Source organism: Manis javanica, chromosome 12 (genome assembly GCF_040802235.1).
Source record: "Manis javanica isolate MJ-LG chromosome 12, MJ_LKY, whole genome shotgun sequence".
In the NCBI taxonomy this organism is placed as follows: domain Eukaryota; kingdom Metazoa; phylum Chordata; class Mammalia; order Pholidota; family Manidae; genus Manis; species Manis javanica.
Genome location: NC_133167.1, coordinates 25,495,596 through 25,512,290, shown reverse-complemented (window position 1 = coordinate 25,512,290; position 16,695 = coordinate 25,495,596). Strand labels below are relative to the sequence as shown.

The 16,695-nt window shown below is 38.4% G+C and overlaps 1 protein-coding gene across 1 annotated transcript in view; it reads left to right on the top strand.

The window, feature by feature from the left end:
- The window catches only part of PTH2R (parathyroid hormone 2 receptor), a 79,395-nt gene extending 65,125 nt beyond the window's left edge, over positions 1-14,270 (top strand). The window contains exons 11-13 of the mRNA XM_036994998.2: positions 5,846-5,984; positions 7,471-7,512; positions 8,733-14,270. Coding sequence (XP_036850893.2) covers positions 5,846-5,984; positions 7,471-7,512; positions 8,733-9,128 — 577 coding nt within the window. The 3' untranslated portion in view covers positions 9,129-14,270. The remainder of the gene's footprint in view (positions 1-5,845; positions 5,985-7,470; positions 7,513-8,732) is intronic.
- The last annotated feature ends 2,425 nt before the right edge of the window (positions 14,271-16,695 follow it).

Sequence of the window (16,695 nt, the reverse complement as noted above, 5' to 3'; positions counted from 1 at the left end):
CAGTCATTATCAAAAAGGTGTGCCGATTTCTCTCAATGATCATTTTGGAAGTTCTGGATAAGAGGGGCCTCTACCCAAATGGACACAAGTATCTAGTAGTCAGGTGGATGTGGATTGAATTTATAATTCCTAGACAGGTAACTATTTCCATCTGCCTTGGATTGTTATGAAATGTTATCTCAGACACAGAAAGGAAAAATCATAGTCAGCATTTTTACCCTAACAACATTCTCTGAGTCCTTTGTTGAATTCATTGTATTATAATAGAAATGGTGCATAAGAGTTTACAGTGAAGGGCCTTGGCTATTCTATTATAGATGGTCTCATGTCATATCCCGTTGGTGAAAGCAAAGGCCAAAAGATGATACAAAAATGGAAAATGTAAATAGCCTTTCATTCTTCTTTACAAAATGATACAGTGGAATGGTATTGGAAAGCTGGTCATTTCTCTAGTTCTGAATAAAAACAACTTATTTCTATTGTTTTGAATGATGTGAACTTGCACTTTCAGTAAAAGTTGTCCAAGGATTTGAGAAACTTTGGAGAGAACAAAAGGTGATGATCTTAAGAAGCAGGTAGAATAGACAATATTTTGAGTTCATTCATGGGGGATTATTTTTCAAAATATTTTAAGAGAATAATTTATTAAGGGTTGAAATCATGTACTCAGAATTCAAAATACATTTTAAATAACCTGGTACTCAAAATTTTTTCAAGTTTGAAGTGATTAATTAGAATAGGGTCTTGACTAATAGTCAGAGAAAGTATTTTTTAACCATACATTTTTTCATAGCTGAAACATATTTATTATTCTATAATGCCCAAAGTTAAGCTATAGATAAAAATGTAGTAGAACATGACGCTTTCTTTTGGAGAGAAAAATCTGGGAACTTATGGGGCAGTGATTTGGGAATTCAATTCAGTATTCAGGTTCTGAGGCCTTAGACGTTAAGTTTAAATAGCCGCTCACTTTTTAAATAAACAGATTTAGGAAAATGTAATCTGTGCCTCCATCCCTGAGACATTCCTTCTATTAGGCTTACTTGAATACTTAAATTCACACCACTCATCTTTGTCCCTTTAAACTTCTTTTTCATTTGTTTATTAGCAAATGGTCAAATATTCTTGCTAAAACAAAGCAATGAATACATGTAATATACGTATATTCCAGATGGCGGTGTCTTAATTTTTAAACACCTTTCCATGCCTATTACTCTTGAAAGACTGACAGACTGAATATGTATCACAGAGCTGAGATAGTCTCTTTAGGGGAATGTGTGCACACACACAAAGAAAGACTTCTAAAAACTATATGATATCCCTTCATTGATATAGTGACTTAAAACTGAAATAAATTGACATAATCAACTTAAACAAAACTTTTTGAGATATTTGTAGAATAACATGCAGTTATAAAAATAATACAGAGAGATCCCATATACCCTTTACCCAGTTTCCCCCAAAGGTGACATCCTGCAAAACTGTAGGTTACAGTTATTATAAAACCAAATTGATATGAAGAAAATTAAATAATTTATCAGATATGACTAATACATTTTTTTCTCTTTTAAATTACAACTCAATTCCTTTGCAAAGTAACAAAAGATTGCCAGTACTGGAAGGACATGCGAGATGTGAAAAATGCAAGATTCCATGGAACAGAACACTTAAATGTTTTGGCCAATTTGACTTTCTATTCAATATTAGACAAAAATCGTATTTAATATTTATTATTTTGGGAATAAATCTAACCAATATTTATTATGCAGTATGATCATAAAGAAAACATTTTTAAGGCTGAATCCACTACTGTGTAACTTTGGTTGAATATTTTCCTTTTTTGAGCCTCTATCCTCACCTGGACATGGGATGATAATAGCTGTCTCACATGTTGTAGTCAGAATAAAAGGAGGCTGTAAAAAACCCACAATTGAGAGAAAGAGGGGGAGGAGGGAAGGAGAGAGAGATTTAATTAAACAAAGTGAGAAAAATACAAGTGGAGATGCACTTACAAAATGTTATGTGTATGGAAAAGAAGGAAAGATTAATTCAAGGCCAGGAAGTATTGAAAAAGACTTAAGAGAAACAGTATTTTTTAAAGTTAAGTTGATTCTTAAAAGAAGAGATTTTCTAGAACTTTTCACCTGAGAGAGTTATTACTGCAAGAATTGGCTATCTATTTTCTAAATAAGACAGCAAGTCCAGCGAACCATTTGACTCCATTGTATTCCTCTCGCGGCTTTGCCCTTAGATACAGAGCCACCACCATGTTCCCAGCAGGCCAGAAGTCCACTTATGATTGTTGCATCCCTGAGTCATCTCATTAGACAGCTGTGCCTTTTCAGAGAGCCAGGCTGCAAAGATACACAGTGTGTGTAGGTGACCAGATGGACGCTGAGACAAATTAGTGCCCAGGATTGCTGAGAGATTGGATGTGATTTAAAAAGTGCATCTTTATAAGTGAATAAACAGATCACCCATATGTACATTGGCCTTGCATGTGACACTACAACTCATTTCCTGTCACTGAAGGATAGGTTTAAAAGAGGATGTAATCATCATTCTTATATAAATGAAAACACTTTAAAGATTTTATTTAACTCATTAATGAAGGAATTGGTAAGGCATTACACAACCTTGAAAGAGAATAATGAATGCTGAAACCAATTTGTGAATGGATGCAAATTAGCAAAATTTGTCAATATTTTTAGGGCTATAATTAGTAACATTCCATTGGGCACAGTTTGCATTTCTATGGATAGGAATTTTTTGCACTGCTGTATTAGGTAGATTTCTGAGATGGCCCCCAAGATTCCCCCCTCTGGTGTAGATGCCCTGTATAATCTCCTTCCCCATACCCCTCCTTGAGAATGGGCAAGACCTAGGATAACATAGTCTCTATCTTGATTAGATGATATTATATGGCAAGGTGATGGGGGTAGTCACTCCTGTGATTATGGCGTGTTACAAGAGACTCTCCATCCTGGCTGCCTGGAGAGAGATTCCTCTTCCAGCTTTGAAGAAATAATCTGACATGTTGTGAGGGGCTTTGGCTAGGACCTGAGGATAGCTTGAGGGCAGCCTTTAGGAATTAAGTGACCCCTGGCCAACAGCCAGCCACCAGTCCTACAACTGCAAGGAAGTGGGATCTGGTAGCAATCTGAATGAACTTGGAGGAGAACCCTGAGGTGCAGATGAGAGTGCAGTCCTGGCTGACACCTTGATTTCAGCCTTGTGATACTCTGAGCAGAGGGCTTGTCTATACTGTGCCTGAACTTGTGGCATACAGAAACTGGGAGATAGTTCCTGGTTCAAACCACTACATTTGTAGTGATTTGTAACATAGCAACATAGAAATGAATTCAATTATTATCTGTTTTCTACAAATTAACTTTTATCTTTACAGAATTGTAAAAGAGCCTAGGCATAGACAAAGAAAGAGAAAACCCAGCTAGTTGAGCGAGTAGGGTACCCTCTAGATTTTAGTCTTTGGCAACTTTTCTTTACTCTGCACTGAATCAAACTGTAACCAGACTTTTACATTTGTGATCACTTCACAATATGTTGCTCTACTTTAGTTTTTATTTTAATTTAGGCTTTGGCTCCTAGACACACACAGTAGGAATAATTAAAGTTAGCTTCATTTTGAGACTAGTCTCCAGGGGGATTTATCCATTCGCTGTACAGGAGGAAATGCAATTTTCTTTTCAAGTGATGTTCAGCAAGACTTCCAAGGTTCTGCAAGTGCAGTTAATGCTGTTCCACTTTATCCAGTCAGACTGAATGATACAGACATGAAGGTAGTCAAAATGTCCTGCCTGTATAAACCGTGATGTGAAGAGGGTACTGGCTGGTCAGGATTCAGGAGGAGGACAGGCACATCCCAAGGAGCCTCTGAAAGTTGAAAGGATTAGTTAGGTCAGAGAATCCCATTGACTTATCAGGGATGCTGCCTTGAGCTAAATGGATGTAAGGTAGAATTTCAAATTAAGTGGATCTCAGGCATGAGGACTAGGGGCAGCATAGGAGAAAGCCCATAGGTCACCAAGGAAACTGGATGTGAGGCAGAGCAGATGGCCCTGAACCTAGAGGAAAAGAGGTTCCAGACCCTCGTAAGAGGTAAGTGAGGCAGAGAAGAATGAGATGGAGCCAATGCAACTCCAAATATCTACAACAGGGATTTCAGCATGATTCTGTGGGACTCTGCAGCTCCTGCAAGAACTGAAAAGGTGGTTATGATAGGAAAGTGAATGCATCTGGAAGATGATACCTAGTAAAGCACTAAAACATTAGCGCTCTGATGAACTTGTGGGCCCCATTGCTCCACTTTAGAGATAAGAAGACTGGGTTGTAGTTGCTCAGGTGGTTAATGGGAAATCTAGAAACTGAATGCAGTTCTCTCCAATCTTAGACCAGAGTGACCTCTACTCACTCACAGGGTTTATTTCCAAGAAGAAAAATAAGCAAGTAAGTAAGAAATGTAGCTGGAGGGAAGAATAGTGAGAAAGGAAGAAGATTGCAGTCATTTGAGGTTACTGGGACATAAATAATTCTTAGAGAAAGAATATTTGAGAAATAAGAAAGAAGCAGCCAGAACTGGCAGTTTCTTGGATAAAAAGTTGCAAAACAAAAGCCCCACCAGGAAATTATGTGCTTGGGTGTACTAGGTATCTACTGTGCAAATGATTACCACAAGCTCAGTGGTCTGAAATAACACATCTGTTATTTGACAGTTTCTGTCAGTCAGGAATCTGGGCATGGCTAGCTGGGTCCTCTGCTTCAGGGACTCTTACAAGGCTGCAAGTGAGGTGTCAGTCAGGGCTGCAGTCTTATCTTAAGGCTGGACTAGAGAAGAATCCACTTCTAAGTGCATGTGGTTGTTGACAGGATTCAATTTCTTGCTGGCTATTAGCCTGATGCCCCCTCTTTTTGCCACATGGCCTCTCAGGACAGCAGTTCACAAATGATAACTTGCTTCATCAAACCATAAAAGAGAGACAGTCTGCTAGTAAGAGAGAAGTTACAGTCGTATGAGACATAATCACAGAAGTGACATCTCCTCATCTTGGCCATAATCTATCAGTTAGAAGCAAATTCCAGGGCTTGCCCGCACTCAAGGGGAGAGGATTAACAAGGATACAAACACTAGGAGGTGGAGATCCTTGGGGGCCATTTTAGAGTCAACCCATCATATTGGAAAACCTGGGATTTCTCCAAATACACAAGAAAATGTATATGAAGAAGCTCTTAAGGGAAATAAAGTCAAATTGCTTAGTTTGCCAGAAATAAAAGGCACAAAACCTAGAACTATAGATAGTTTGAGATAGAATATATGGCAGAGCATATTTAGAGAAAGAAAGCGGTATTGACCACAAGTTGCTCATAAGAATATATGAAATGATAGATGGAGATCCAAGTGTAAGAGGAAATCAGGGAGTAGTTGATTTTAAAATGAGCAAAACAAGCCAAAATGCTGCCTCTGAAAGTAGACAGTTAACGTGGATGGAGTTAGCAGTTAATACTCTTTTAAGACTTGACCAGAGAAATTAAAACTTAGGACAGAAAAAAAGGCATTTCACAGCTTTATAGAGATGGTGTCCTTTAAGCAAGAATGGAAAGAGATTGGAAAGACTTAGAGGATAATAATCATGGGAAGTGAGAAGAAATGACTCAGTTCAGCATAAACGTGGTAGCAAGGAGGAAGGGGACAGAACTTGTGAGATCCAAAGAGATGGGGAAAAATCAGCCCCGCTTAGCTCTGTCAAGCTCATTTTTTTCCAGCAAGCTGTCTCTACTGAAAGGCAGTCTAAGTCCTCTACTAAAAAGGCTGGCATTCTCCTTCAAGGAAACTGGCCAAATCAACCCTGGTCCTGGTGCTGGTCTTTGGAGTGCATTACATTGTGTTCGTGTGCCTGCCCCACTCCTTCCGGGGGCTCGGCTGGGAGGTCCGGATGCACTGTGAGCTGTTCTTCAACTCCTTTCAGGTAGAGAGTGCCGTCTGGCAACCTGGTTCTGTGTTTCGCTTTTGTGTTCCCCTTTGAACCTCTTGCTCTGCGCCTCTGGCGTTCATGAACATGTCTCCAGGGGCCATGAAAAGGTGCGGCTCTGGCGTCTGGGCTTTTCCGTCCCGCGGAGGCTGGGTTAGCGGCCGCAGCAGGAGCTGTATCTCACAAACGAGCCTGGGTAGTGAGACAAGCAAGCATCCTGGTGTAAAATGTGTAACACCGGCAGAGCAGGGGCCTCTGCGCATGAGTAAAGAGAATAAATGAAAGCCAAAGAAGGAGAAGGCAGGGACCGAGGGGAAGGAAAAGGGAGAGAGAACAAAAAAGAGCAAGAGTAGCTTCTACCATTTCATTTCATTTGAGTCACTGTCATCCCTTACATGGATTGCATAGACGCCTCCTAACTCCTTTCTGTGCGCTCATTTGCTACCACCTCCTGATGCCTTAAATCTAATCTCCATACAATAGTCTGAAGAATCTTAAAAATAAATTTGATCATTGTCACTTATCTATTAAAAGTATCCTGAGCTTCCCATTGCACTCAGAATACAACCCAAAGTCGATTCCCTGGTGTGCACAGCCCTATGTGGCAGGGATCCTGCCTGACTGTGACCTCATGTCACATCATGCTCCCTGTCACCCACGGTTTGGGTCACACCAGTGCTTCTACACTTCCTGTTCCTCAAGCTCATTCCTGCCTCAGGGGTTCATTTTTTGCTGTTTCCTTTGCCTGGAACACCCATCTCCCTAGTATTCATGAGGCCTGGCTTCTTCTTGTCACTCAAACCAGCTTAAACATCACCTCCTCCGAGAAGTCTTCGTTGAGTTCTCCATCTAATGTATCTTCTCTGTTCTTCTCCTTCAAAACAACTTGTTCTGCCTGCATAGCCCTTATCATCTGCCTGCATAGCCCTTTTTCTCCTGTGGCTGTTTATTTGTATATTATACATCTGTGTTTCCTTCTAGAACGTACATGCTAAGAGAACAGGGATCTTGTCTGTCTTGATTAAATTGTTTAGCCTTGGCACTCTGAGCCATTTGTACTGTATAAGCTCAACAAATATTTTTGAATGAAAGAGAAAAGTTTCTTTGGCTTTTTAGCACTCACTACCACATGTCTGTAGTTTCCAGCATTGACAGTGTATAAATGTCTCTTACCAACCAGGAGATATTCCTTGATCTTTGAGTGGCTACATAAAAGGAAACTAATATAATAGAAATCAGTTTTTGTATTATCTTGGAGAATTTTATTTTATTGAGTTACTTTTCTGGTTCAGCTGACAACCAAAGAAAGATCTCAGATGAATTTAATGAAAACTTGAGGATTTAGAAATAGGAGAGAATAGTTTATATAATTTTCTGAGGGAACCATAAAAAAAATACCTATTTATACATTTTGACACAAGATACTTTGGTACTGTGATCCTCATGAACTGTCAGCATGCTCACATTCTTTTTCCTTCTCCAGGGTTTCTTTGTGTCTATCATCTACTGCTACTGCAATGGAGAGGTAGGTTTGAAGGAGCCCCAGACATCCCACAGGTCTAGCTCTGCGTAAACTTGTTAAAGGCCATCACAATGTGAGCTGAATCTCTTTAGGATCTCCAGCAGTTACAGGGCAGAATGGGCAATATATATATATTATGCAGAGATATGTACATATATATTTGTTAAGGTATTATTGATATACAATCTTATGAAGGTTGCACATGAGCAACATTGTGTTTACTACATCCACCCATATTATCAAGTCCCCCCCACATACCCCATTACAGTCACTGTCCATCAGCATAGTAAGATGTTATAGACTCATTACTTGTGAGAAGGGAGATATTTTAACCAAAAATTATTTTTAGAAAGCAAGAATTAATGTAAATATGATAAAGTCTTCCCCTCCCAGCACTTCTAAATGTCAATTCAGTTGCAGACTTTGATGTCAAAAAACAACGTGTTGGAATGCAAATCAATACTTGGAAGAGGAGTATCAATATGACACATATTCCAGTGAATCCTTCAATTTATATTCAATTTCAAGTTCCATAAGGAACTCAAAAATAAATTTCCCTGGGTCAAATACATTAGAAATGTTCATATTTTTTTTTAACTACAAGACAATGATGAGACAATTTCAGTTCATTTAGGAGTTGGCTGGAGAGAAGCACTGTACTGCTCTTTTTGGTGACATCAGGTTCCTGGGTTTGCACCGCTTCCCATGGCACTTCCAGATAGGCTCCAATTGGGAGAGAGGCGATAGCGGTAGAACTGGATCTTCAGACACAGGAATGGAAATGAGACCGCCAACCTCCTGAGAATGCATTTGCAGGGCCCGATTTTTGCCTTCCCCATTCCTCCTCTGTCGGTATACCTGCCTATGCAGTTACATTTCTAGCCCAAAAACGTCCATACCATTCCTCAGCCACAGCTGGCACTCCCTCTCTCTCTCTCTCCTCCACCCGAGTCCTCTTTTTCCTCTCCCACAGGTTAGATGTTTCTACTGGCAGCATTACAACTTCTTTCAAAATACTTATATTTCTTTCTAAACGTGTTGGTTCATCTCCAGGGACAATACCCCTCTGGAAGGTTTTTTGAGGTTGACAGAGAATATGTATGTCAAATCCCTAGTACACAGAAGCTCAACTATTACTATCACTGAAAGGCAGGCATCCATCAAACAAGGCTTCAGGGTCTCCTTCGTGGTTTCTGGTGCATAATGTGGTTCTTGCGATTTAGGTTCAGTCCGAAGTGAAGAAGCTGTGGAGCCGGTGGAACCTCTCTGTCAACTGGAAAAGGACACCTCCGTGCAGCGGCCACAGGTACGGCTCGGTGCTCACCACCCTGACCCACAGCACCAGCAGCCAGTCGCAGGTGGCAGCCAGCACTCGCCTGGTGCTCATCTCCAGCAAAGCGACCAAGATGGCCAGTCGGCAGCCTGACAGCCATGTGACTTTACCCGGTTATGTCTGGAATAACTCGGAGCAGGACCGCCTGCCACATTTGATCCATGAGGAGACCACGGAAGGTAACGGGAGGCAGGGAGATGAGATTCCCTTGGAGGAGTCTTCCAGACCATTGGAATTTAACCCAGACCCTGAAGGAAGCAAAAGAGAAACCGAGGATGTTCTCTGAATGAACATCTTTGGCTCTAAAGAGCAGCTGGTCCTTCGGGTTGTGTGAGAGAAGCTTAGCTGGTGTTCCTGGGCTTGAGCCCCTGAGCTGAAAATTCAGGGTTCAAGTGTGACTTCCCAGAAGCTTTCAGACTCCATAAACTGGTTCTATGAAAAAAGAGACATGTCAGTGGAATAGTTTATTACCTTATTTTGGCATCAAATACTCTTCTAAATTGATCTGTGATGCTTTGTGATTGTTCATTTTTCTGTGCTTGTGGGTGGAAAAACTTTCAATTGCTTGGTTCTGGTTTCTCCCTATAGATATTACTCTAAGTATGCTGGAGACCATTTAGCATGTGTCATTTCCTTTTTCAGAGATTGGTGTTCTCCTTTTCTCTTCCTTTTTTTAATGTATGGTACTTCTATTGTTGCATATGTTTTGCCTGTGCATAGGAACACTTATGGGTTGAAAATACATGTTGAAAGATTAATCTAAGAACAAGCACACACTGGAAAATAAGTTGGCTGGACTTTGATGAAATAATAAATTTGTGGCAAACTTGTTTCTTTCTAGACACAAGGAAAGTTACTCAAGAAAGAATATTGTACATATTCATCCTTTCAAATATCCCTTCTGTGACCAGCCAAATCTCAGGTCTTTACTCCTTTGTAAAGTTTGCCATGTCACAAGATTTTCTCAGTCATGCACTTGTGCCTGCAAACTGATTTTGTTTGTAATCATTTATATCAATAGTAAAACACATTGCATCTATGCCTTTTTCTTCTTTTATTACTACTTTCCAAATGGCCTTGGGGATAAATTAAAGTTTATTTAAAAAATACATTTTGGGTCATTTAAAAAAATTTTCTCTCAACATCTAAGTTTGTTTTTAAGAGCCAACTCAATTTTCTTTCTGTAAATCTGCAGAGATCAGTATGTAGCTCCAGTACTTTACTGAACTTGAAATTTCAGTATGTTGCAGCAGTGAAGCATTATTCAGTGCATGTCAGGTACCCAGCATCCTGCTAGGTTTTTATAAGCACTAACTTATTTAATCCTCACTATAAATTTATGGAGTAAGTCTCATCAATGTCACCCTTTCTACACCCTTCTCATCCACTGTTACCTTTCTACAGGTAACAATGAAGTAACTTGCCTGAAGTTGCATAGCTACTCATGGACAGAGTGTTTTCAAAAGTAGATCTACTGACTTCAAATGCCATGTTCTTAACCATTATACATACTGTCACCTATATATGTCATCCATTAACTAATCGAGAAATTCAGTGAATTCCTTGATTGAATAGAGAGTAGCAATTGGGTTGAGAATGCTTCAGGAATTCTTATTGTAGTATGTTCTAGCCTCTGGCCTTCATGAAGTTTCCACTCTGGTGGGGGGACAAATAAATGAAATGAAATAAAACATCACAGAGCAATGTGTTTTCAGGTGAAACAACACATGTCAAGCTAATCTGTTTCATTCTGCTGAATGATTTAACCAATGTGCAAATAGTATTATGATGAATAAGGCACTCTGATGTCCACATACCCTCTTGAAAAATAACATACTTTCCTTTGATGCTCATTATTTCGTTTTCTCCTCTGTATTATACAAAGGCCACTTCCTTCTCATCCTGGTTATGAAAGTGCCATTGTGTATATAACTAATCTGATTCAATGCTATGTTGTCACATTCCCAGGCTTCCTCCATGTTAGGAGAGAACCACCATGGCCTGAGTCAGGGATTAAGTTCAGTTCCATTGCTAATTTTCTGCAAGACTTTATAAAATCACTTAACTTCCTCTGTAGTTCAAGTTCTCCATCTTTAAAATGAATATAATATCTGCCCACCTTAGGGAAATGTTCTGATAAGAGAAAACATATTGAAAGCACTTTGTAACATAAAGATACCATGCAGATACTTGGTTTAGGTTATTGTTACATTATTGTCTTAGGTTAAATCTCACTTTGTTCCATTACATTATAAAAGACTTCCTCGGTTATTGCAATAATAATAATTGGTAGAATGTATGTATTTTGATAATATGGAAAATATAAAGGGTTCTTACTCTCTAAGTCAATCCCAAATTCTAAGGCTAGATCTCTGTTTCTTTACATTAACAAGTATGAATAGAGTTAACCAAGGTTTTCTTTAAAGTTTAATCATTCGTTAGTTTAATTGAACAAATACTTACTAAGAGCCCATTATATGACAGATACTATGCTGTGTGCTGGGGCCAGAACAAAAATTAAGGCATAATCTATTCCCTCAAGAAACAAAGAACCCCTTAGATGCTAGGGCTCTTCATCTCATTTGTGTACACACATTTTTATTCTAGGCTTTGATAATGTTTGCATCCAGTCAAACAATAAGTTTTAGTAGCTTATTGATTTTATAAAGTAAGATATCATACAGTTATTAGGGATTGGCTGATTTAGATCTGAAGGTGTAAATTGCTGGCTGACTGACGATAAGCTAAATTTGGTCCAGAACTGTGTTTATTGTTCTGTCAAGAGGTTGCTGTGTATTATTTAGTTGCAAATATTGAAAAGTTGAGTGATTCCACATAAATATTTACTTTCTGAATTATGAAAATGAGTATCTTATGAACTAACAATTAGCTGCTAGAGCTGAGTAGTAGTGAATCTCTTCAGATGGACCAAGGGCTCCTGTAGTCCTGGTGCCCATTCAATTATTTCTGTTATCTGCCTGCATTCCAGACACATTTAATCTACATCTCCTGGTCTAGACAAATCACATAATAGAATTTTTTAAATAGTTCTTAAAAATGTTCTTGGGGAGTGACATCTGATACAATTTTAATTTTTCTCATGAAGTTAAGCAATCAAGTATTTTTATTTGTATTGGCATTTAATTTAAGCTTGAAATAATAACAATCATTCTGTTTAAATGAGCTATTAAGAGAAAAATGCATCTCATAATTGCTGTGATTTCAGATCCCAACCACACTATCCATAGCTTCACTTTCTAAGTCATCATGCTAATATACTTATTACTAATACAGTGGATATTTTTCCCTTTGGAAGTAGAGCAAATTCTAGATGCAAGACAATTAAATGGTACGATAGGTTATAGGGATGTGTGAAGACAGCCTTATATGGCTTGTTGACATGATTAAATTTTGATACCCTATATTTCATGTAGCCAAAGAAAGCCTGACATCAGCGATAACCAATTTTTACTGCCTAGTGTTGACAGGAATGATTTTGGTTAGATAACTCCTACTGTCATAGCATTGTCTCTTTCTGTTAAATAAGATGGGAATGCCTTTGTTAAAGCTATCAGCAAAACTCCAATGTTTTTTGAGTCATTGGAAGAAAATGAATAAGGTATGTCTAAGTTGTAGTATATTATTTATACCCAGAAATTAATATTATATAATTCAGAAGTGCTCTCCCTTAGAGATTATGGTAGACAGAACCATGCCCTCCACCCCTAAATATCTCTATACTAATTGTCAGAATTTGTGACTATGTTAAGTCACTTGGAAAAGAGGAATTAAAATTGTAGATAGAATTAAGGATTGCTAATAAGCTGACTTTCAAATAGGGAGGTTATCCTGGGTTATCTGGTGGGCCCGAAGAAGTCACACAGGTCCCTAAGAAGGAAGAGGGCGGCAGAAGAAGGAGTCAGAGTGATGCGAGGTAAGGATTGCTTCTTAAAGAAGGATGAAGGAGGCCATGAGCAAAGGAACGTGGGCAGCTTCCAGGAGCTGGAAAAGGCACAGAAACAAATTCTCCGCTAGAGCCTCAAGAAGCAATACAGCCCCGCTGACACCTTGATTTTAGCCCATCTGGACTTCCCACCACTGGAACTGTGAAGCAGTGAGTTTGTGTTGCTCTAAGCCACCGTGCGTGGTGATTTGCTATGGCCCCCATAGACCCAATTGCAGAGATTTACATAGATTGCCAGGGTGGAAGGGGTTGTGATGGCTGATTAGAATTTAGCTGTATAATTGCTCTTTGGCTGCTTCATGGAGATCAATTTTGCCAGTTTTATGATTTTTGTGTGCTGCACTTACAGGGAGGAGTGTTGTCTAGTTTGCCATTTAACTGTAACTCAACCTCTCACCAGTAATTGTTTCATTTTAGGAATGTAAGTATTTGTGGAGGACATACTCATCTTTTCTAAAGAGTTCTTAAGTACCTTGTTACATGAGTTGGAGTTCAGTCTTTCTCTCTCTTGAGGCCTGCTCAGCCTACGGACTCCACTCCTGGGCCCTCTCCCTGGGACACACAGGGACTCTGTTGCTCAGGAAGGCTCTTGCCTGCTCTTCCAGGATGTTTTAGGTTGGAAGGTGGCTGCCTGTGGGCTGTTTAGGAATAATTAAACAATTAGTGTTGTTTTGGGAACTGGGCTCAGTCTTTTATGTATATTTTATCATATAATCTTAACACGCTTTGAAGTTACCACCTTTTCAAAAATGTAGAGATAATCCGAAGTTAGATGATCAGCTCCAGATCAAAGTGGCTGGTCAGGATTTGAACCCAGTGTAGCTGGACTCCAAGGGCCTTGATTGTTCTCTCACTCTATGGCCCTTTGTACTTTCTTTACCAAGAACCTAATAGTATGCCAAGTCAGTGAGGGAATAAGAATTTGTTTAACTATTTGGATAGTAGAATTACTGGTAAGTAATATGGGAATGTGGAAAATAATAGTAACATGACTTTAGTTCTGTAAAAGTATTTTTATCTCCTGGTATTCATGACTATTTGAATAAAAAATAACTTTTGAATCTAAGCTCTTCTTTCACCCTAAATATCCACCTACAAGATACAAAGATCTAAATCCTGTTCTTAAGCTGCCTCATGATTCAAAGTTTTCCTGTGCATTGTTACAAAAATGACTTTGAACAACTTTATCTTTAGATTACTCATCTTTATGACATTTAAAGATACCTTTTATGTAGGTTTCCACTTATTCACTATTATAGAAACCACTCCACTCAGAGCAATGGAAGTATCTATAAATGGTACAGAAGCCAGGCAAAATGGTAAACGTCCTTTTCCTTACTGACTCTTAGTTTAATGCTATTAGCATTTAAGTTCAACTCCTACTTAGACCCCAGTCTCTTCCAAAACCACATTTCACTTTGGAAGCTTATGTAGCTCATTTGATTAAAGATTTAAATGACGAAATAGGAAAACAAATTTAGCATATGAAGCTGTGAGTTTCTGTAACATTTTTTTCCCCACATTTTTAGGACGTATAGCAGATCCTTACTAACTAAAGACATTTTCAAAGTCTGCCCACCTTGACCTTCCTGGAACATGTCAACAGAGATCTATGCCTCAGAAAAATGCCAACCTGATCAGGCAAAAGGCAGGTATTCCCAATTCAGCCTAATTTGAGGGTCACCTGGAGACATTCCTTCCCAATTCCATTCCAGTGGCTAATAGAGCAGCTAACATTTTAAAAGTTACTGTAACTCGGAAAGAATGCCTCAATAACTCATAAGAACCCTTTCAAATCTGCTTATTCATCAAAAGTAGCAATGAATGATTTAATCTTGCTGGCTCTTGCTTTGGGGTCTGATAATGGGCAGAATAAACCAAGAAGATTTTCATAGGCTTTTTTTTGCACACAAAGGAAGTGACTCATGAAATAGGACTACTTAAGCAAGTGCTATTTTGCTGAAGAATCTCATTTTTTCTCAGTTTAATCATGAGAAAAACAACAGGGACACCTACATTGGGGAAATTTTACACTTGGCCAGCGCACCTTAAGACTGTCAAGGTCATGAAAAAAGGATAGCTTGAGAAACTGTTACCATCAGAGCAGGCTGGAGACACATGACAACTAAATGCAGTGTGTCACCCTGAATGGGATCATGGAACAGAAAGAGGAGATTAATATAAAAACTGGTAAGTAAAGTTTGTAGTTTAGTTAATACTAAATGTGCCACTGTTAGTTTCTGAGGCTTGACAAATGTGTAGTTGTAACATAGAACACTAACAAGCGGGAAATCCGTTGTTAGGTGAGGGGTGTATGGGTCTTTGTTCTATCTTTGCAAGTTTTCTTGCAACTACATAATATATTTATATCATATATATGTATATATGTAGCATATCATATATAAATATAAACAAAGTATACATAAATATAAAATATACATAATAAAAATATAATGTATAATATTTTTGTAACTATATAATAACATAAAAGTGCTAAATATAAAAGTTTTCCTAAATAAAGTCTCAAAATCTCATTTTAACAAATTAGGAAAAATTTAGGACATTAGTATGGATATTATAATCTAACTCCACTTGAGTTTTTCCATGTCAAATATTTTATATGATTGAATTGACATAAAACAAATATCACACACCAGGATCCTTTGGCTTATAGTTATATCTATTAATCCCACTTTTGAGAATAATTAGTAATTATTAAATATTTATCTGAAAATGTTAAATACTCATTTTTACCTATTCCCATAGCAAACCTTCTACTTCTTTCACATTTAGTAATTACAATACAAATTTCTAGTTATAATTTAACCTTCAGGATTCTGAGACCCTTGGGACAACAAAAAAGTAAATGCTGAAAGTGTCATCTAGAGGCCTTAGCTTTTACAGTTGTTATTTTGTTACTATTTTGTCACCTCTCTGGTAAGGCCTCCTCCCATCTTTTGAATGCTGTTTTTATTCTAGTTGAATATATGATATATTGAAGAGAGTTGGAAAAAGGTCAACTGTGGAGCTCAAATCCTGTGGTAATGTCATCAAGCATACACATGTACTCTTTTGCATGTTTCCTATTTGACAATTTCCCTTCTATAAAGGTACCAGTTTCTATAATGTAATGTAGATTACATTTTTGTAATGAAATTGTAAGAATAATTCCATTGTTTTCCTTTTATCATAATTTTCATACACATATATACATTCATTGATTACATTTGGAGTTGAGTAATGTGTAGAGTTTCTTCTTTGTAGAGTTTTAGAGTTTTACGCTGTGCCCTTACAATCTTGGAAGTCTCCCACTGAGCCATAGTGATATTTCTGTTCCTTTGTTTAACCTATATCTATTGAACCCTGATTAAAAACTGTAAGTTTAAGATACAGATTCAATGCACTCTATCCCTATTCTCAAGAAGCTTATAGTTGGATGTAAAGACTGTTACGAGAGAAGATAGTTATGGGAGCACAAAGGGGAGGCACTTAGTTGGGACACAGAGTAAAAAGAAGGCTTCCCAGAGGACGTAAGCAGAATCTCTAAAGCAAAGGAGAAGTGAGCCAGCAGAGAAGGGAAGGTGTTCCAGGCAGCTGAACTGTAGCTGGAAAGATACCAAAGTGTGGGAGAATGAGGGTCTTGGTGGGGAACTCCCAGGGTTTCACCATGAAGTGTGAGCTGGGAAGGAGGAGATGTTAAGAAATGTGGCTGGAGAGGGAGGCAGGAAAAACACCGGCAAGGGCTTTTATCTCCTGCTATAATCCAAAGGGAGTGAGGAATCCCTAACAGAAGCAAGCAGGAGAGGAGTAGGTGTGTAGTTTTAAAATAACTTAAATTGGGGGAGAACCAACTAGAAAAGTTTAAAAAGGTGCAAAGAAAGCAGTTAGG